This window comes from Erythrolamprus reginae, assembly GCF_031021105.1.
Source record: "Erythrolamprus reginae isolate rEryReg1 chromosome 13 unlocalized genomic scaffold, rEryReg1.hap1 SUPER_13_unloc_5, whole genome shotgun sequence".
Taxonomy (NCBI): Eukaryota; Metazoa; Chordata; class Lepidosauria; order Squamata; family Dipsadidae; genus Erythrolamprus; species Erythrolamprus reginae.
In genome coordinates, this window is record NW_027248449.1 from 82,501 (window position 1) to 103,134 (window position 20,634).

General features: G+C 53.1%; 2 protein-coding genes across 2 annotated transcripts in view; one reads left to right on the forward strand and one right to left on the reverse strand.

Annotated features, from left to right (window-relative positions):
- The window catches only part of PC (pyruvate carboxylase), an 84,258-nt gene that overhangs the window by 17,910 nt on the left and 45,714 nt on the right, over window positions 1-20,634 (reverse strand). The window contains 3 exon segments of the mRNA XM_070730267.1: window positions 235-456; window positions 3,055-3,144; window positions 3,977-4,121. Of these exon segments, the coding sequence (XP_070586368.1) occupies window positions 235-456; window positions 3,055-3,144; window positions 3,977-4,121 (457 nt within the window).
- LRFN4 (leucine rich repeat and fibronectin type III domain containing 4) lies at window positions 6,640-13,373 on the forward strand. The gene is made up of 3 exons (XM_070730265.1): window positions 6,640-7,165; window positions 9,101-10,499; window positions 12,103-13,373. The coding sequence occupies exons 1-3, from the start codon at window positions 6,997-6,999 to the stop codon at window positions 12,755-12,757; spliced, it is 2,223 nt and encodes a 740-aa protein (XP_070586366.1). The 5' UTR covers window positions 6,640-6,996; the 3' UTR covers window positions 12,758-13,373.

Sequence of the window (20,634 nt, forward strand, 5' to 3'; positions counted from 1 at the left end):
TTCTCTCTCTCCTGCTCTCTCTCTCTTTCTTTCTTTCCTTCAGGCTCACAGTCTGATTAATTCTTTATGGCGATTATTTGCAGGCAACCTGCATTTATCTCAGACCTGAGTTTCTATCTTAGCTGTGAGCCCTGGGTTGCCAAGGTCCACCCAACACTCACGTGGGCAGCCCCATCTTGGCCCTGAGACCTCCTGCAGGGAGGGGCCCTGGGGACCCCCGCCGCTCCCTCTCACCTCCCCAGTTCTCGATGCTGAAGAGCCGGCTGAAGTTATGAGCCACGAAGGGGGCGATCTTCTTCAGGTCGTGGGTGCGCACGCGAGTGGCCAGCAGCGACTGGTGAGCGTCCCGGAAGGTTGTGTCCATTAAGAGCAGGCCCGGGTGCTGGCGGATGGCCTTGGCGAAGCCCGTGGGGCCCTCACTGAGAAGGACATCCCGGAAGCCGGCGGGGGGCTGACCTGTGGCAAGGAAAGGATTGAACTACAGTATAGGCAAAGCGGCTATTTATTTATTTACTTACTTACTTACTTATTTTATTTATTTATTTATTTTTACTGGACTTGTATGCCGCCCCTCTCTGTGGACTCGGGGCGGCTCACTACATATCAATAGGAAATACAATGTATAAATATATAAAAATCCAATTAACCTAAATTATTAGTTTATTTATTATTTTATTTCATTTATTTATTTAATTCGACTTCTTTGCTGCCCAATTCCGAAAGACTCAGGGCGGCTCACAACAATATAAAATTACAATCACGTCTCCTTTCCACATGTGGTGGGCCTGCCTGTTAATTAAGAAAATTTGGCATAAAACACAGAATTGGATGAAAGAAATAATTAATAAATTAAATTGGAAATGAAACTCAAAGTATTTTTACTTGGTATCTTTGACAAAGCCATGAAAAAAGAACAATACTGCAGAATAAGTATAGCACAGCTTTGGAAAAATGACAGAACTGGCAAACGATAGAAAACAGATTAAGAAAAAAATGTTGCAGATGTGGATAAATTGACACCGGAGCTGAAAGACCAGGAGGACACAAGATTTCACCAGGTGTGGAAGGAATTCTATATGTGGTTGAACCAAAGAGTGAATACAAAGATTGCTGCGTGAAAAGGAAATAAAGTTAAAACTTTTATTTAAGTTAAGAATAATAGTTTAAACTCGAACCTTATTGCTATTTGACTAGATGCATATTCGCACGTTGAAAGTTTGTAATTAAGTAAATTGGTTTTACTTTAAACCGAATAATATACCACAGGTAACATCACCGTATAAGAGAACCGGATAAGGCTGTTGGGGAGAGAGGGGGTTATGTAAAGTCTTGTGTGTGTATTGTTGCATATATGTCATATATAGGGGGGTGGACACAAAAATGGAAACCCCTTGCAGCTCTTCCGTGGAATCCAGATGTGTGAAGCTCCCTCCGAACAGTTTTTGTGGGTTCTGTCCGTGTCTATTGAGCTCTGCAGGGATTTTAGGAGCTGTGGTCTTGTGATCCGCTCTAACCATTCGCTTTAGAGTCTGAGCGGTCTCTCTCAGACGACTTCGACTTCCGACCAGGCCTGTGCTTGGCTGAGGACGTTTCCGCTTCTCTTTCAAAAGCAGCCGTGACTTTTGAGATGTGGCCTCTTGAAACGCCAAACGTTCGCGCACTTTCTGTGACACGAGCGCCTGCCATTCGAGCACCAACAAGTCTGAGGGCTCTGCCATTTCTACAAGAGCTGCAAGGGGTTTCCATTTTTTGGTCCAACCCCCTGTATAAGGCAGCTAGAAAACAATCTACTACAGATAAAATATGGATAGAAACCTAGAAGATTGACAGCAGAAAAAGACCTCATGGTCCATCTCGTCTGCCCTTATACTATTTTCTGTATTTTATCTTAGGATGGATCTATGTTTATCCCAGGCATGTTTACATTCAGTTACTGTGGATTTATCAACCACGTCTGCTGGAAGTTTGTTCCAAGGATCTACCACTCTTTCAGTCAAATCATATTTTCTCACGTTGCTTTTGATCTTTCCCCCAACTCACCTCAGATTGTGCCCCCTTGTTCTTGTGTTCACTTTCCTATTAAAAACACTTCCCTCCTGGACTTTATTTAACCCTTTAATATATTTAAATGTTTCGATCATGTCCCCCCTTTTCCTTCTGTCCTCCAGACTCTACAGATGGAGTCCATGAAGTCTTTCCTGGTCAGTTTTATGGCTTAAGACCTTCCACCATTCTTGTAGCCCGTCTTTGGACCCGTTCTATTTCATCCATCTCTTTTTGTAGGTGAGGTCTCCAGAATTGAACACAGTATTATTCCAAATGGGGTCTCATACAGCAGGATCACAATCTCCTCTTCCCGCTTGTTATACCTCTAGCTGTGCAGCCAAGCCTTCGACTCGCTTTCCCTACCGCCCGACCACACTGCTCACCCATTTTGAGACTGTCAGAAATCACGACCCCTAAATCCTTCTCTCCTGAAGTTTTTGCTAACACAGAACTGCCAATACAATACTCAGATGGAGGATTCCTTTTCCCCAAGTGCATCATTTGACATTGGGAAACATTCAACTGCAGTTTCCATTGCTTTGACCACTTATCTAGTAAAGCTAAATCCTTTGCCATATGACAGACGAATGGATTATTACTTCATTTTGATGAGGTTTCACTGATGGATTTTTAGACGCTGGCATCTCTGTTTGGTTGGTGTTTTCTCCATGCTGGGGGCTTCCCAGAGCCACTGTGGCAAGATGGACAACTCTTACCAATCAAATCAACCTAAAGATTATTGTGTGTGGTTGGGATTGTGTTGCTGTATTCAAAGCCTGTTTTTTAACCCTATTCCTGTGCGTCGGAATGGAGGCTGCAGAGAGACAGTTTATGGGTAGTTTATGAATCCTCCCAGATTAACCCTCCAGGGCAGCAGCCGTTTCCTGAAGGCCGGTGGCCAGCAGAGAGGAACGTCCAGCCGACTGTTTTCTTGGCTGAAGCCCGTTGGCTTGGCGGAGGCTGCCACGATTCTTTGGGAAAACGAGGCGGCTCCCGGGAGCAACTCACCCAAGGGCACCGGAGGGACCACGGGGTCAATGGGCGAAGGTTGGGCTTTCACCGGGATGGGCGTGGTGGGGCCATTCACCATGACGTGTCCTGGAAAGGAAGAGGAAGAGGAGAAGTCAACGGCCGCTCGAAAGCACCAGAGAAACGCTTTGCCCGGCCCCTGACTTGGGTCCCGCTCTTCCGTTTGTAAGAAGCAACCCTGAGGTCAGGGGTGGGCAGCAGGAAGTGAAGCTGTGTGCCCAGCTCCGGATGACCGGTGGCCGTCCCTTCCTGGAATACCGGTCTCGGCTCAGCTCCCTCTTTTTTCTCCCACTGCTGCTGCTTCTGCGTCTGCGCTCCTTGCTTTTTTCCTCTTTCCTCCTTCCTGACCTCGGACGAGCTTCCCTCTCTGCTGCCCGGCTCCCCTCCAGCCTCACGCGGTGTTGGTAATGACCTCTAAAGCCCTACACGGCATCGGACCAGAATATCTCTGGGACCGCCTTCTGCTGCACGAATCCCAGCGACCGATGAGGTCCCACAGAGTCGGCCTTCTCCGGGTTCCGTTGACTAAGCAATGTCATCTGGCCGGACCCAGGGGAAGAGCCTGCTCTGTGGTGGCCCCGGCCCTCTGGAATCAACTCCCCCTGGAGATCAGAACCGCCCCCACCCTCCTTGCCTTTTGTAAGCTATTGAAGACCCACCATGGGGGAATTGAGATACCCCTGGGATTATATTGTTTATGTCTGGTATGATTCTGTTGCATGGTTTTAATAGTGGGTTTTTATATCTCTTTTAATACATTGGATTTGTCACGTTGCTGTTTTTGTTGTGAGCGGCTCCGAGTCTCCGGAGAGGGGCGGCACACAAATCTAATAAATAATAATAACAACAACAACAACAACAATAATAATAATTATTATTAATTAATCAATGATCAACCTACCCAGGTAGTGTAGCAGCTTCTGAGCCCTGTTCTGTCCAGGCCGCAGGTGGAAGAGGTCGGGGTTTTCATCAATGAACTGGGTGTCCACGGTGCCATGGAGGAACTGGTCGTTATTGAGGACGTTCTGCAGGAAGGGGATGTTGGTCTGGGAGGGGAGGGGAGAGCAGAGAGAGGGGGGGGCTGAGCAAAGGCACCACCACCACGGAGGCTCCGTCTCTGCTCTGCCCTCAACACCCCTGGGAGGCTCCTCCGGACTGGGCCCTGGCTCTTGGGCTTCGGCTGGATAAGAACGGAAGGACCTCGGAAGAAGAGCCCGGCTCACTGTCCACTTTAAGCCTCAATCGCCATCTATGATACACTCGGCATCCCTGAATCTGTCTCATCCTGCCTTGAAGCTCTCCAGGCTGACAGCTGTCACGACCTCCCCTGGAACCCATCAACCCTCAAGGACCCTCTGGGGGAAGAAGAAATATCCCCCTTTATTTGTCCTCAATTTCTGACCTATGACCTTTAGGGAGGGGCCCCTGGTCCTAGGGTTGTGGGGGAGAGAGAGGAGGACGGGGAGGGCGAAACACGAGCCCACTGGGCCCATCAGAAGTTGGGGAACAGGCCGAGGGGTGGGGCAGGGAAGATCTTTTCGCCCTCCCCAGGCAGTGGATTATGGGTGTGGGCACTTTCAGCACCGGAGGAAAAAAAGGTTCGTCACCACTGTCTTAATCCCATGCAGATTTAGAAACCTAGAAGATTGACAGGCAGAAAAAGAGCCGCTGGTCCCTCTCGTCTGCCCTTCTACTCTTTCCTGCATTTTATCTCAGGATGGATCTGTGTTTATCCCAGGCAGGTTTCAGTTCAGTTCCTGTGGATTTTCCAACCACGTCTGCTGGGAGTTTGTTCCAAGCATCTACAATTCTTTCAGTCAAATCATATTTTCTCCCGTTGCTTTTGATCTTTCCCCCCAAATAACTTCAGATTGTGTCCCCTTGTTCTTGGGTTCATTTTCCTATTACAAACACTTCCCTCCTGTGTTGTAATCATAGGTTCAAGTTTGTTCCAAGCATCTACAATTCTTTCAGTCAAATCATATTTTCTCCCGTTGCTTTTGATCTTTCCCTCCAACTCACTTCAGATTGTGTCCCCCTTGTTCTTGGGTTCACTTTCCTATTAAAAACACTTCCCTCCTCTGTTGTAATCATAGGTTCACGTTTGTTCCAAGCATCTACTACTCTATTTTCTCATGTTGCTTTTGATCTTTCCCCCAACTGACCTCAGATCGTGTCCCCTTGTTCTTGGGTTCATTTTCCTATTAAAAACACTTAAACCCTCCTGGACCTTATTTAACACTTTCAGGGAATCCCAGCGGCCGATCAGGTCCCACAGAGTTGGCCTTCTCCAGGTCTCGGCGACAAAACAATGTCATCTGGCGGGACCCAGGGGAAGAGCCTTCCCTGTGGTGGCCCCGACCCTCTGGAACCAGCTCCCCCTGGAGATCAGAACTGCCCCCACCCTCCTTGCCTTTTATAAGCTATTGAAGAACCACCCGTGTCGTCAGGCGTGGGGGAATTGACCCCCCCCCCCTTAACTACTTGTTGGATGTGTGGTTTGATTGGGTTGTGTGATTATTTTATTATAAGGGCTTTTTAAAAAAAATGTGTTTTAAATATTGGATTTTTATTTATTTTTAAATATTACTGCACCAAAGACAAATTCCTTGTGTGTCCAATCACACTTGGCCAATGAAGAATTCTGTCCTGTCCTGTTCTGTCCTGTCCTGTCCTGTCCTGTTGCCGTTTGTGTTCATTTTAGGGAACCCGGAGGCACAAATCCGCTTGTGCGTGACACAGGAAGATTGTGAGAGCCTCTACAGGGGTCCCAGGTTCCTCTTCCCTTGCTGCCCCCCCTCCCCCCTGCCCAAAGAGGGGCCAGAAGGGCTGGTCCAGGATGCCCCCCCCCTTAAGGGAAGCCTGCCTCCTAGCAACCATCACCCCGGGCAACAGGATGAAGGTAACTCGTCCGTCTCTCTCTCTCTCTCTCTCCTTCCGCAATTGTGACGGGGGGGGGGAGTCGGGGGGGGGGGAACCTCCCAAGTCAGAGATCTCAAAAGAGGGGGGGGCAGAAACGTAACGGTCGGCTGGTGCCCCAGATTCCTGGAAGGGGGGAGGATTTTCCCCTTGAGCCCCTGCTCCATCAGCCCCTCTGCCCCAGAAAGGGGGCTGGGAAGGAGGGAGGGTCTTTTCTTCGGCTCCCCCCCCCCTTTACCCAATCAGAGCTCAAGGAGGAGGATGTGGCCAGGCGGACAGGGCTGCCCCCCCATCCCCACCCTGGAAGGAGAGCAGCAGCCCAGCCTCCGTCCACTCAGCCCCCCCCCACCGTCACCCCCACCCCTCCAGCTGGAGCAGGAGCAGCAGGGCGGGAGGGGGGGCCAGGAGAGCCAGGGGCTCCTCCTCCTCCTCCCCCCTCCCCCTCCCACCGCCCCTCCTGCGCATCGGAGCAGCATCAGAGCGGCTCACGGAGACAAAGAGGGGCTGCAGGAGGGGAGGCTCCGCGGGCACCATTCCGGGAAGGCTGCTGCGGCTCCCCTGATTCCGGGGCCTGAAGGAGGGAGGGGGAGGGGGAAGGACCGAGGCCGGCCGAAGAGGGCAGGGGGGGCGGAAGGGCAGCCGCGGGGGCTCCGGAGGGGAAGAAGGCCGCCAGCGTCCAGAAGGGAGGAGACGGTGGTGGTGGTGGTGGGTTTTTCCCAGAGCTGAAAGAGAGCGACAGCCGCCTGGAATGGGCCTGGGCTGGAGGTCCAGAATTTAAGGACCAGCCCATCCCCCAGTCGAGACCCCATGGGATCCTCCGGCGGTCCTGAGGGCTGAAGTGGGACCCCAAGGAACCCCAAGGCCGGAGCAGGGCCTGGAAGCCGATCAGGACCGGATGGGCCAGGGGGGCCCAGAGTGACCACCAGTCTCCATCCGCACCGCGTTTCCCTTCCCTCCGGCCGGGGGGAGGGGAGCGAGGATGCCCTCCCGCCCGCAGCCTGGATGCTGCCTTCCGCCACCCCAAGGCTCCTCCGCCAAGGCAGCCGGGCGCCTCCCCATGGCGGCACCCCAAGACCCCGCTCGGGAGCCGCTGCGGAGGAGGCCCAGGGACAGGTGACTCGTGCTGCACTGCCACAGCTCATCTCTGGGGAGCCCAGAGGCCGAGGAGAAGGTAAAGGAGGAGAGCGGGGACTTTTTGGGGGGGGGGGAAGACCCCTGGGGGGGTGGGAGAGCAAGTGATCCTGAGAAGCTGTTTCTTCTCTCCACCCTCTGAAGTCCAGGAACTCCGGCAGCTGCCCAGTGGGTTCCGGGAGGACTCTCCGGATGGAAGCGGGCAGCTCAAGCCAACCAGGCTGGCCAAATCTGACCCCCAGGGAACCCATTGGCTCCTCGCCCAACGTCCCCCCAGGGAGAGGAATCCGGGGAGGGGATCAGAACCAACATACAGGAGGGCAGTGAATCTCTCAACATGCAGTAGAAGCCCCTGGACCAGTGGCTCTCGACCTGGGGGCCAGGATGGGTGTGTGTCGAATGACCATTTCACAGGGGTCACCTAAAAAGACCCTGGGGGAAAAGACAAATTTCCCACAGTGTTAGGAACTAAAGCTTCTATCCTGGCTCTTTGGAATATATATGTTTTACAATCTGACCAATTGTAAGGCGCTTACAGTGGGGGTTGTCCCTCTGACCTTCCTGCCAATCAGCTTCAAGCTCCGTTGGGACAATTGGCGCTAGGCTTATGGCTGGGGGTCACCACAACACGAGGAACCGTATTAAGGGGTCGCGGCATTAGAAAAGGCTGGGAACCACCGCAGCTAGAAGCACCAGGTTCTCCTCCACCAAGGGCCTTGTGGCCGTCCACCTTCCTCTTCCCGCTCAGGGTAATTGGCCGAGATTTTCTCCTGGCCTGTAATGTTGCATCTTGGGCCCAGAGGTTTTGGGGGGGGGGGGGGTCAAAAGAGCATTAAAATTCCTAACCTGAAGGATTTTTAAGTAAAAGTGTCAAAACTCTGTGCTGAAATAAGAGGAGAAAATATATGTACGATAACTCATAGACACATAGAAGATTGACGGCAGAAAGTGACATCCTGGTCCATCTCGTCTGCCCTTGTATTATTTCCTGTATTTTATCTTAGGGTGGATCGTTGTTTCTCCCAGGCAGGTTTACACTCAGTTCCTGTGGATTGACCAACCACGTCTGCTGGGAGTTTGTTCCAAGCATCTATGACTCTTTCGATCAAATCATATTTTCTCGCGTTGCTTCTGATCTTTCCCCCAACTCACCTCAGATTGTGTCCCCTTGTTCTTGTGCTCACTTTCCTATTAAAAACACTTAAACCCTCCTGGACCTTGTTTAACCCTTTCACATATTTAAATGCTTCGATCATGTCTCCCCTTTTCCCGTCTGTCCTCCAGACTCTACAGATGGAGTCCATGAAGTATTTCCTGGTCAGTTTGATGCTTAAGACCTTCCACCCTTTTTGTAGCCCATCTTTGGACCCGTCCAATTTGATCCATATCTTTACACTACAACTGTATACAGTGTGTATTGTTGAGACACAGTTTGTATCATTACAACTGTATATGGTTTATGAATCCTTCCGTTAACAGAAGCCCACACGGGGTTGTCACAGGTTACACAAAGGTCCAAGGCCCTTAAATTCCAGACAACCAATGATTCCAAAAGGTCTGGGCAGCCTCAAAGGTTGGGCCGAAATGAATGGGATGGAACTGGACAGCAGAAGTCCTGCACAAGGTTAGGAAAAAAGAAAGGATTTTTGTCCATCTTAATGGACTCCACCTGTCTAGTGACCGAGACGTTGAAATAGGTTGAAGGGTTAAATAAGGTCCAGGAGGGTTTAAGTGTTTTCAATAGGAAAGTGGACCCAAGAACAAGGGGGCCACAATCTGAGGTCACTTGGGGGAAAGATCAGAAGCCACGTGAGAAAATATGATTTGATGGAAAGAGCAGTAGAGGCTCCAGCTCAACCATGGAGGATTTATTGCTCTGGAATATTAAGTGACCGGACTGGGCCTTTTGCAAACAGCATCGTAACTTTGATGATTTGATGACCCGTTCTTTGCTCTCTCTCTCTCTCTCTCCCAGGGCCTGCCAAGGGGGCCACCATGGAAAGGCTGCTCCTGGTGCAGCTCCTGATGGTGGGGGGGGCCCTCGCGCAGGTGGAGTCCTGCCCCGTCCACTGCGTGTGCCAGAACCTCTCGGACTCGCTCAGCACCCTCTGCGCCAACAAGGGGCTCCTCTTCATCCCGGCCAACATCGACCGGCGGACGGTGGAGCTGCGCCTGGCCGACAACTTCATCCGTGGGGTGGAGGCCCCGGACTTTCTCAACATGACGGGCCTGGTGGACCTGACCCTCTCGCGGAACACCATCGACACCCTCCGGCCCTTCGCCTTCGGGGACCTGGAGAGCCTGCGCTCGCTCCACCTGGACAGCAACCGGCTGACGGAGATCCCGGAGGAGGCCCTGCGGGGGATGCTCAACCTCCAGCACCTCATCCTGAGCAACAACCAGCTGGTCAACATCTCCGGGGCCGCGTTCGACGACTTCCTCTCCACGCTGGAGGACCTGGACCTGTCCTACAACAACCTGCGCCGCGTCCCCTGGGAGGGCATCCAGGGCATGTTCTGCCTCCACACCCTCAACCTGGACCACAACCTGATCGACTTCATCCTGGAAGGGGCCTTTGACGAGCTCTACAAGCTCTCCCGGCTGGACATGACCTCCAACCGCCTCTCCACGCTGCCCCCCGACCCGCTCTTCGCCCGCTCCCAGATCGGGGCCGTCAGCCCCACGCCCTACACGGCCACCGTCGTGCTCAGCTTCGGGGGGAACCCGTTGCACTGCAACTGTGAGATGCTGTGGCTGCGGCGTCTGGCGCGAGAGGACGACATGGAGACCTGCGCGTCCCCCCCCCACATGGCCGGCCGGTACTTCTGGTCCGTGCCGGAGGAGGACTTCACCTGCGAGCCCCCCCTCATCACCCGGCACACCCACAAGCTCTGGGTCTTGGAGGGCCAGAGGGCCACCCTGAGGTGCAGGGCCCTGGGAGACCCCGAGCCGGTCATCCACTGGGTCTCCCCCGATGACAAAATCATGGCCAACTCCTCCAGGACCGTGTCCTTCCGCAACGGCACCCTCGACCTCTTGGTGACCACCATCCGCGATGACGGGGCCTACACCTGCATCGCCATCAATGCCGCCGGGGAGTCGACGGCCACCGTGGACCTGAAAATCATCCCCTTGCCTCACCGGGGGAACGGCAGCCTGACGGTGCCGCAGCCGGACCCGGGCTCCTCCGACATCGCCACCTCGGCCAAGAGCGCGGCCAACGCCACCCAGGAGGCTTCCGAGAAGAGGGTGGAGGTGCTGGGCGTGACGGCCACGTCCGCCCTGGTGCGCTGGCCGGCAGACAAATCGGCCTACATGGCCTGGATGTACCAGATCCAGTACAACTGCACCGCGGACGATGCCCTTGTTTACAGGTAAGGGGGCTGCGACGTGGGGACGGGAGCGGCTCCCAAGACGGAGGGACAGGCAGAGGGTCCTCCCTCCTGGAGAAGTCCTGGCCACGAAGGTCCCTGGCCGCTTCGGTGCCACTCAGGCTACAAACGGGCTGCTCCCTGATGAAGTCTCCGCTGCCCACTCAGTTGGAGGGCTCTCCCTCTGTGGTCAGCGTGGGGCTGCACAACGGCCACTTCCGCGTAGCCTTCTGTCCTGGGCCCTGTGCCCGTGAGACAGCTGGCTGTGCAGGGCGGGATTTGGGGCACACCAAGAGGTCCTGGCGTTGCTCCCCTGAAGCAGAGGGTCACCACCCAAGGAAACTGAGGCAGGCCTGGCCTCCACAGGGCAAAGGGCCGGGCCCTGCTCCTCTAGCGGGGAGGGAGGCCTCAAGCTAAGGGCTCAAGCACAGCAGGGGGTGTCAGGGGCTTCTCAGAGCAGGGGCTTCTGCCCAAGAGGAGTGGGTGGTGGTGGCGGTGGTGGTGGCAGAATCCGTTCTCCGTGAGCGGAATCCTTCGGCACAATATGAAGAGCAAAGCCCGGCAAGGAGGCTCCATTTTGTGGGCATTCCTAACCTTACAACTCCAATACTCCACAAGCTGCACAGGCGACCGATTAGTTTCCGGTCACAATTCAAGGGGCTGGTGACCACCCTACATGGCTCAGGGCCTGGCTGTTTAGGGGGCCGTCTCCTGCCTCCCAGAGACCAATTAGAGCGCACAGAATCCGCCTTCTACGGGCCCCATCCACTAAACAATGTAGGTTGGTGGGGCTGCAGGGGAGGGCCTTTTCTGTGGCCGCACCGGCCCTATGGAACCAACTCCCCCACAACCTCCGATGTTTGCACTGATCCCACTTTTCAAAAAGCTGTTGAGATTTGGGTTTGTTGACAGGCCTGGTGGCCGTAAAGTTTAACCTCAGATGTGTCCGAATTATGTTTGTTTGCTATGTACGTTTGTTAGATTGGGTTGGGGGGTTTATAATGGGCTGTGAGAGTCGGGGGGGGGGTTTATTTACCGTAGTTGTTCGACTTCTTTTTATTGCTGTATTGTTGTATCGTTTTTTATTGTTGCAACCGCCCCGAGCCCCAGCGGATTGGGCGGCACAGAGGTCGAATCACTACATTAAATAAAACAGAATCTCAAAAGCACAGAACAGAGGGGTCCCACGTATCCATTCCGTGCTACTGGGCAGCCCCCTCCTCTTCCTAACAGGGGCAGTGGGTTGGCAGGCAGCCTCTCCCCCTCGGTCCTCCTGGGCGGCCGGAGAAGCAGAAACTCCCCCCCTCTCTCCCCTCTGAGGCAGAGCCCCCCTCCTTCCCTAGTGTCACGTCCCTCCTCAACAGCCCCAGGGGTTCGGCGGGGGGGGGGGGGTAGGTGTCGGGGGGACGGACACACACAATGGGCCCTTAACGTGCAGATCAGCCGCCCACGGAAGGGAAGGCCGGGTGGGAGGTCGGAGGGAGGGGCCGTGGCCACCAGGAATGGGGGTTTCTGTCTCCCCGGAGAGAAGGGACCCCCGGTCGGAGGAGGGAAGAGGTGGGGGCTGCAGACGCTGACTCTCCCCTTCTCTCCCCCCCCCATGCAGGATCCTCCCGGCCAGCAGCCCGGACTTCCTCCTGAAGCACCTGGTGCCCAGCATGGACTACGACCTGTGTGTCTTGGCCATCTTTGACGACCCGGCCACCTCGCTGGCGGCCACCCACCTGCTGGGCTGTGCCCAGTTCACCACCCAGGAAGCCCACCCGGACTGCCACTCCCTGCACGCCCACTTCCTGGGGGGCGCCCTGACGGTCATGGTGGGGGGCATCATCGTGGCCTCCCTGCTGGTCTTCACGGGGGTCATGATGGTCAAGTACAAGGTCTGCGGCAGCGTCCACGGTGGCCTGCCCAGGGTCAGCAACGTCCACTCCCAGACCAACGGCAGGCACCCGAACGGCCTGCTGTCCCAGCGGACACCCCCGGCAGAGCGCCAGCAGGCGAAGGCGGCAGCAGCCAAGGGGACAGAGCGGCGGGCGGGGGGCACGACCTCAGCCAAATCCCGGCGCAGCAGCTCCCTGGACATGGGGGACGCCTCCTCCGGCGCCTGCTATGGCTACGCCAAGCGGCTGAGCTTCATGTGGGCCAAGCGCAGCCAGTCGGTCCACGGGAGGCTGGCGCAGGGCACGGCCCTTGAAGACGGCGCCACCGCGCGGCCTGGGGCCTTCCTCAACGTGGACAAATTGGAGGAGAGCGTGGTATAGCCCTCGTGAGGGGGGACTGGCCCCCTACCCCTTAAAGCGCCTGGGACAGCAGCCCCCAACGGGGAGGAGGCCCACCGGGGGCAGATGCTGGCCTCCCTTCAGCTGGTGGAGCCAAGCCTCCCCCCCCCTAGAGAAAGGGGGCCATTATTTGCCCCGCCCCAGCCAGGCTCCGGGCGAGACCTCCCGCAAGCCGGGGAGGGGGAGAGAAGGCAGGAGCCGGGGGAGAGAAACCGCTTTGGCCTCTGTGTTTTGCAGCTGAGATAATGGAGGTGCAAATGGTGACCTGGATTCAAGACTCGGTTATTTCGAAGAGGAAAAAGACGACAGCCTCTAAAGGAGGAAACCGTGGATGAGAGAGAGAGGGAGAGAGGGAGGGAGAGAGGGAGGGAGAGAGAGAGAGGACAGGCTGTCCGTTAAGTCTCAAGTCCCGAAGGACCCAACGACAAGAGAGAGTTCGTGCAGAGACGGGGCCTTCGGGGCAGGATTGGGTGTCCCCTGTGCTAAAGCAGAGGCGTGGGGGCTGGGGGGTGGCGGGTGGGGGCTTTCAAAATTCATGTTAAAGGCAAATTCTGTACGTGGAATTTAACGACCTCTATAAAATGTCCATGTGTGTGTCTCTCTTGGCATAATAAGCCTTACTCTCCACTCAACTCCCCAGGTAGGAAAGGAAAGGGGGGGAGGGAGGGAGGGGGGGAGAACCAAACTTCCGCCACAAACCCCAACTCTGGTTCGCAAAGAAGGGCAAAAATGCCAAGTCTACCTTTGCAACCCCATTAAATGAAGCACAGTGGCCCCTCGACTTACGAACTTCTATTCGTTCCTTGACCAGGTTCTTAAGTAGAAACGTTTGTAAGAAGAAGCAATTTTTCCCCATAGGAATCAATGGAAAAGCAAATAAGGCATTCGACTGGGGAAACCACAGGGAGGACGGAGGCCCTGTTTCCTCCCAGGAGATTCCTAGAGAGGCCCCACGGAGGCTTCTCCCTGCCTTTTCCGGCCCTGTTTCCTCCCAGGAGATTCCTAGAGAGGCCCCACGGAGGCTTCTCCCCGCCTTTTCCGGCCCTGTTTCCTCCCAGGAGATTCTTAGAGAGGCCCCATGGAGGCTTCTCCCTGCCTTTTCCGGCCCTGTTTCCTCCCAGGAGATTCCTAGAGAGGCCCCACGGAGGCTTCTCCCCGCCTTTTCCGGCCCTGTTTCCTCCCAGGAGATTCCTAGAGAGGCCCCACGGAGGCTTCTCCCTGCCTTTTCCGGCCCTGTTTCCTCCCAGGAGATTCCTAGAGAGGCCCCACGGAGGCTTCTCCCCGCCTTTTCCGGCCCTGTTTCCTCCCAGGAGATTCTTAGAGAGGCCCCATGGAGGCTTCTCCCTGCCTTTTCCGGCCCAGTTTCCTCTCGGGAGATTCCTAGAGGCCCCACGGAGGCTTCTCCCCGCCTTTTCCGGCCCTGTTTCCTCCCAGGAGATTCTTAGAGAGGCCCCACGGAGGCTTCTCTCTGCTTTTTCCGGTTACAGTTTTGGAGGCTGGGGTTTGTAAGTGGAAAATGGTTCCTGAGAAGAGGCAAAAAAAAAAAATCTTGAACACCCGGTTCTTATCTACAAATGTTCGTAAGTAGAGGTGTTCTTAGGTAGAGTGACCACTGTAATGTCAAGTGACAGGAAAAACAGAAGATCCGGGCAGTTCAAATGGGTGTAATGACTGAATCTGGCCAACTGATGGTCAAAGCAAACGGGCAAGCTCAAGGTGAGCAGGACTTTGTTCTCTTGTGGGCACAAAGGGAATCAAGACTGATGCTTGACCGCTCCCTCCCTTCTGCTCAGCCTGGTCATCTCCTACAAATGACTTCCAAAAATGAATGGGCATTTTTTCTAAAAGGTGAAATCCCCCCTTGGGGGCAGATTTTTACTGCCCGGTAAGGCTCTCGTTTTCTCAGTGACCGGGGGGCTCTCAATGACAGCCTAGAGCAGTGATGGCGAACCCATGGCACGGGGGGCACACGGGGCCATATCTGCTGGCACACGAGCCGTTGCCCTGGCTCAGCTCCAACGTGCAGGTGTGTCCCGGCCAGCTGATTTGGCCTTGCACAGAGGCCCTGGGTTGGTGGGGGAGGGCGTTTTATTCTCCAGGAGCCTGGGGAGGGCAAAACACGAGGCTCCTGGGCCCACCAGCAATGGGGGAACAGGCCACTTCCAGCCTCCAGAGGGCCCCCAGGGGGCAGGGGAAGCTGTTTTCACCCTCCCCAGGCATTGAATGATGGGTGTGGGCACTCGCGCATGCACTATAGTGCACGTCCACTCTCTTTCGACACCCAAGGGAAAAATGGTTCGCCATCACTGGCCTAGAGAAGTGAAAGATTTCAAACGAGGGCAGCTGTCCAGCCTGGATGTCTTTGCTGCCCCTTTCGAAGGAGCTGCATTTCTCCAAGAGTGACAACTTCAGGAATGAGCCAACGAAATGCCCTCCTGGCCTTTCCAGACCACAGGCCTCATCCGCTGCCCCTACCTAGGGAATCTGGACTACGGGAGGGCAGGAATCAGCGGCAGCAGCCCCAGAACAAGGTGGACCCAAAGCCCCTGTCTTGTGGGGATGGGCAAATGGGCAAGACCTTACTTCCGAAGGGATAAACAGTCTGCCCCCCTAGATGATAGACAGGCCAGAGGAAATGCTTTAGGGCAGTGATGGCCACAGGTGGCACGTGGAGCCATATCTGCTGGCACACGAGCCATTGCCCCAGCTCAGCTCCAACGTGCAGGTGTGTGTCGGCTAAGTGATTTTTGGCTCAAATGGAGACTCTGGGAGGGCGTTTTTGGCTTCCAGAGAGCCCCCAGGGGGATCGGGCAGGGCGTTTTTAACCTCCCTTCGCTCCAGGGAAGCCTTTGGGGCCTGGAGAGGGCGAAACACCAGTCTACTGGGCCCACCAGAAGTTGGGAAACAGGCTGTGTCCACCCTCCGCGGGGGGGGGGGGGGGCTCCCAGGGAGGAGAAGCTGTTTTCACCCTCCCCAGGCATTGAATTATGGGTGTGGGCACTCAGGCCTGAGTGACAGCACCCCTACACACTCTTTCAGCACCCGAGGAAAAAAAGGTTCACCATCACTGCTTTGGGGGGAGGGGGCTGAAAGTGGGGTAGATGAAATAAGTGATGGGATGTGGGGGAAGAGGGGTCTGACCATTTGCACAAGGAAGATAAGTGAACCAATAAGAAATGTAATAAATGTGATGCACCATGCTACAGTTACTAAAAGGAGATTGGGAATTTTGAAATTAGACGTGTATAAAGCATTTGATAAAGTTAATCACAGCTATCTATATATATTATGTAAGTGTAAGGGATTAAATATGGGGGACAAATTATGTGAGACTATAAAAGAGATATAGAGAGTGGACACTTCTCTACTGGGGCTCTACACATACACACTGCTTGGGGTCAAGGTGAGGGGGCAATGGAAGCCCCCCCGTCCTTTGTCTCCTAAAGCCGCTCCTCGTGCCCATCGCTTGCAGCTGTAGCCACTGGCTGTAGGAGGAAGGCCAGAGGGTCTGGAGAGCCTGCTGGGGGAGGAGGGAACGAAAGGGGTCTGGGGGGGTGGGAAGCTAGAAGCCTTGACAGGAGGGGGCAGCTTTGGAGGTCTCTTAAGGGTGGGGGGGCTCCACATGAAGCCTTGGACTGGAGAGAGACAAAGGAGGAGGGGCCACTTTGATTCCTTGGAGCAAACGCCACCACCGCAACAACAACATGCCCACTCTTTTTACTAACACAAACATTGCTAACACATTAAGACAAGCTAGGAGGCGAAGGGAAGATGCGAGAGTTAATCTAACATGGCACAACATTCACAACGTCACACTAAAAACTTACAAAGGCCCACAACAAGAAACGGTCCAGGAGAAACCTTTCCCTAATTGTATCCTGAGTAATATATGACTCTAGTCTGACCAGAATTTATGACCCGATAGCATCACTTTGGCTCCTTAGAAACATGGAAACCTAGAAGATGGACGGCAGAAAAAGACCTCCTGGTCCATCTCGTCTGTCCTTCTGCCATTTCCTATATTTTATCTTACGGTGGATCTAGGTTTATCCCAGGCAGGTTTACACTCAGTGACTATGGACTGGCCAATCACATCAGCTGGAAGTTTGTTCCAAGCATCTACTACTCTTTCAGTAAAATCATATTTTCTCACATTGCTTCTGATCTTTCCCCCCAACTAACTTCAGATTGTGTCCCCTTGTTCTTGGGTTCACTTTCCTATTAAAAACACTTAAACCCTCCTGGACCTTATTTAACCCTTTAACATATTTAAATGTCTCGATCATGTCCCCCCTTTCCCTTCTGTCCTCCAGACTCTACAGATGGAGTCCATGGAGTCTTTCCTGGTCAGTTTGATGCTTGAGACCTTCCACCGTTCTTGTAGCCCGTCTTTGGACCCCTTCAATTTTGTAAATCTCTTTTTGTAGGTGAGGTCTCCTTTGTCCTTTGTTTATGGTCCATTAAGTCCTCCCTGGCCAGCCCAGACCACATCCAGGCATGTTTCGGTAGTACCACTTTTTGTAGGTGAGGTCTCCAGAACTGAACACAGTATTGTTCCAAGTGGGGTCTCACCAGCCGCTCTATACAGCGGGATCACAATCCCCCTCTTCCTGCTTGTGATACCCCTAGCTATGCAGCCAAGCCTTCGACTCGCCTTCCCTACTGCTTGACCACACTGCTCACCCATTTGGACTCTGTCAGAAATCACGACCCCTCAATCCCTTCAATTTGATCCATATCTCTTTTTGTTGGTGAGGTCTCCAGAACTGGACACAGTATTATTCCAAGTGGGGTCTCACCAGCGGGATCGCCACCTCCCTCTTCCTGCTTGTGATACCCCTAGCTATGCAGCCAAGCCTTCGACTCGCCTTCCCTACTGCTTGACCACACTGCTCACCCATTTGGAGACTGTCAGAAATCACGACCCCTCAATCCCTTCAATTTGATCCATATCTCTTTTTGTTGGTGAGGTCTCCAGAACTGGACACAGTATTATTCCAAGTGGGGTCTCACCAGCGGGATCGCCACCTCCCTCTTCCTGCTTGTGATACCTCTAGCTATGCAGCCAAGCCTTTGACTCGCCTTCCCTACCATCTGACCACACTGTTTGCCCATTTGGAGACTGTCAGAAATCACGACCCCTAAATCCTTCTCTCCTGAAGTTTGTGCTAACACAAAACGTCCAATACAAGACGCAGATTGAGCTCGATCGGTTCTCGACCGTCCCTTCCCCGGAATATCACAGCCCGCGGGGGCTTTCTGGGGGCCTGGCCAGCTGAACGACACACACAATGGATTTTTGACTTTCACCCCAGAGTTTTATGGCCCTTTCCTGTGTTTATTGATCCCTGTCACCAGATGCCAGACAAAGGGACGTGGGCGGGCTCTCGCCAAGCCGGCCGTTAGCTTCTTCCCATAAAAGCTCCCCATACGACTGGCAGACAAGCAGAGGCCTTTTCAACAGAGACAACCCGCCTTTAATTCTCTAATCCAAATTAAATTGTGACAATTGCTGGCATCGCCTGACACGCGACGCCAAACCCCTCGGCCCCAAGGCGGCTTAGCACTGTGGCCCAGTTCACGCCCCACGGCTGCGGTTCCGGCAGAAGCCAAGCGCCAATTCCAGCCGGATTGGACACGTGAGGCCGTCCGGCTTTGGTTTCTCATCTTCCAAAGAAACAGAAACACCGACCACGGAAACGCTGCCCTTCAAATTAAAAAGACCCACATCTAAGGGGAGAATGGCTTCCACAAGCTCCCTGGATGGGGCGGCTGTGTGTGTGAGTGGCAGCTGTCAAGTAAGGACCTTGATTGCCAAGAGAAAGAGTCTGTGAGGCCAGCATGAAAACTGGCATATGGGTCAGTGGGGATTAACTGTGATTTATTTATTGTATTTATCTAATTACCCTGTTTCTGCCTCGGTTTTATCTGCTAGGGTGTCGGTCACAGTATAATCTCCAAAATGCACACACACACACACACACACACACACACACACACGAGTAGCCAAAGGTATTGGCCAAAGGTATTGGCCAAAGGTATTGACTCGAGGGGTGTGGCATAGAAATCCAATATATAATAATAATTAATAATAATAATAATAATAATAAATAATGTATGGTAATAATAACAATAACATGGTTTTAATCATGGGTTTTTAATGCGCTTTTTAAAACATATTGGATCTGTCATGTTGTATTGTGAGCCGCTCCGAGTGCCCTGAAGGACAGGTGTGGAAATGTGCTGCTGACGTTAAAACAGTTTGGAGCCTTTGATCTGCACCGCCCGGACTACGAAAGGGGCGAGTGACAGTTCTTTGATTCCCTTTCTTACAAAGACATTGTGAAATTGCAGATTTTTTAAAATTGTGAAATAAGTGGAAGGGCAACAGCAAAGTTTACAACGAAGTGAGGGAGGGGGGATGAAAAAAACGTCCCGTGGATGAAAAATGCCTTTGAAGATGCGGGAGAGAATTTCAGGGCAAAGCACCAGTGATTTACCTACTGTAGAGAACTAAAGTGCTGCCTTAAAGAAGGGTGGACACTTAATTCTTAAAAAGTGCTTAAAGATAGAAAAAAAAACCCCATACACCACAATGTCCTTCCTGTTAGTGACTACTTCACCTTTAACCACAACAACACAAGAGCACGCAATAGATACAAACTAAATGTAAATCGCTCCAAACTGGACTGCAGAAAATACGATTTCAGCAACGGAGTGGTCAACGGCTGGAATTCACTACCGGACTCTGCAGTTTCTTCCCCCTACCCCAAAATCTTCCACCTCACCATTATAGACCTCTCCCCTTTTTGTAAGGGGTCTGTGTAAGGGGCGAGCGTAAGTGCCCCTTTGTATCTCTACTTTACTCTCTACTCTCCTTTCTATCTCTACTTTATACTTATGTTAAACATACTACAATGCTATATTTGTATGACAAACATGATGGAGTGACCGTTCCATGCAAAGGGAGGGTTTTAAAAGTCCAAATACTCATTAGATACATAAAAAAAATATCTTTCCTCTACTTCACGGAAATTCGTTTTTCACGTGTGTGTGTGTGTGTGTGTGTGTGTCTTGGAACGCTTCCCCCACGAAAAACGAGGGACCCCTGCACTGAACATCCCAAAATATACTATTTAATCCTATGTATATATATTCCACATGTGCACATACACACAAAAAGATACACTACCTGCTATATATATATATACTGCATGTGAACGTACACACGTACACACACACAGCTCTTCTAAAGCCACACAGCCAAACTCACTTGCTGCATCTGGAAAAACACACCATTTCCTGCCACACATTTAACCACAACTTCTGTACATTGGAACATTACACAAACCTTCCTGTTTTCTTCCCTAGTTTGCGCATCAGTGTTGGAGCCTGGAAACGTCATGGACTGAGTAAAATGTGGTGAAACTCACTTAACAACAACGCTCTTGCTTAGCAACCAAAATTTTGGGCTCAATTGTGGTCATAAGTCGAGGGCTATCTCTGCCTTCCTCTGGTCCTACCAAGCTCTTCCTCCTTTTCTGGCCATTTCCCTCTTGTTGGAGGCACCAACATGCGTCTCAATGTTTCCTCTGGAGCCACGTCTAGTGGTAGGGTTTGTGGTGCTTCCTCTCTCTTCTTCCTTTCTCTTTCTCTCTCTCTTCTCCCTTCCTTCCCCTTTCTTCTTTCTTTCTCTGTCTTTTTCTCTTTCCCTTTCTCCTTCCTCCTTTCTTTCTTTCAGGAGATAAAGGAGAGACAATTAATTGGACAGGGGACAGAAGGCACACTGGTGCGCTTATGCATGCCCCTTACTGACCTCTTAGGAACCTGGAGAGGTCAACCGTGGACAGTCTAAGGGT

Excerpts from the sequence above, each read along its gene's own strand:
- LRFN4 (XM_070730265.1), top strand. The coding sequence starts at position 6,997 with ATGCTGCCTTCCGCCACCCCAAGGCTCCTCCGCCAAGGCAGCCGGGCG. Across the intron at positions 7,166-9,100 it reads GCCCAGAGGCCGAGGAGAAG|GGCCTGCCAAGGGGGCCACC; the intron begins GTAAAGGAGGAG and ends TCTCTCTCCCAG. Across the intron at positions 10,500-12,102 it reads GACGATGCCCTTGTTTACAG|GATCCTCCCGGCCAGCAGCC; the intron begins GTAAGGGGGCTG and ends CCCCCCATGCAG.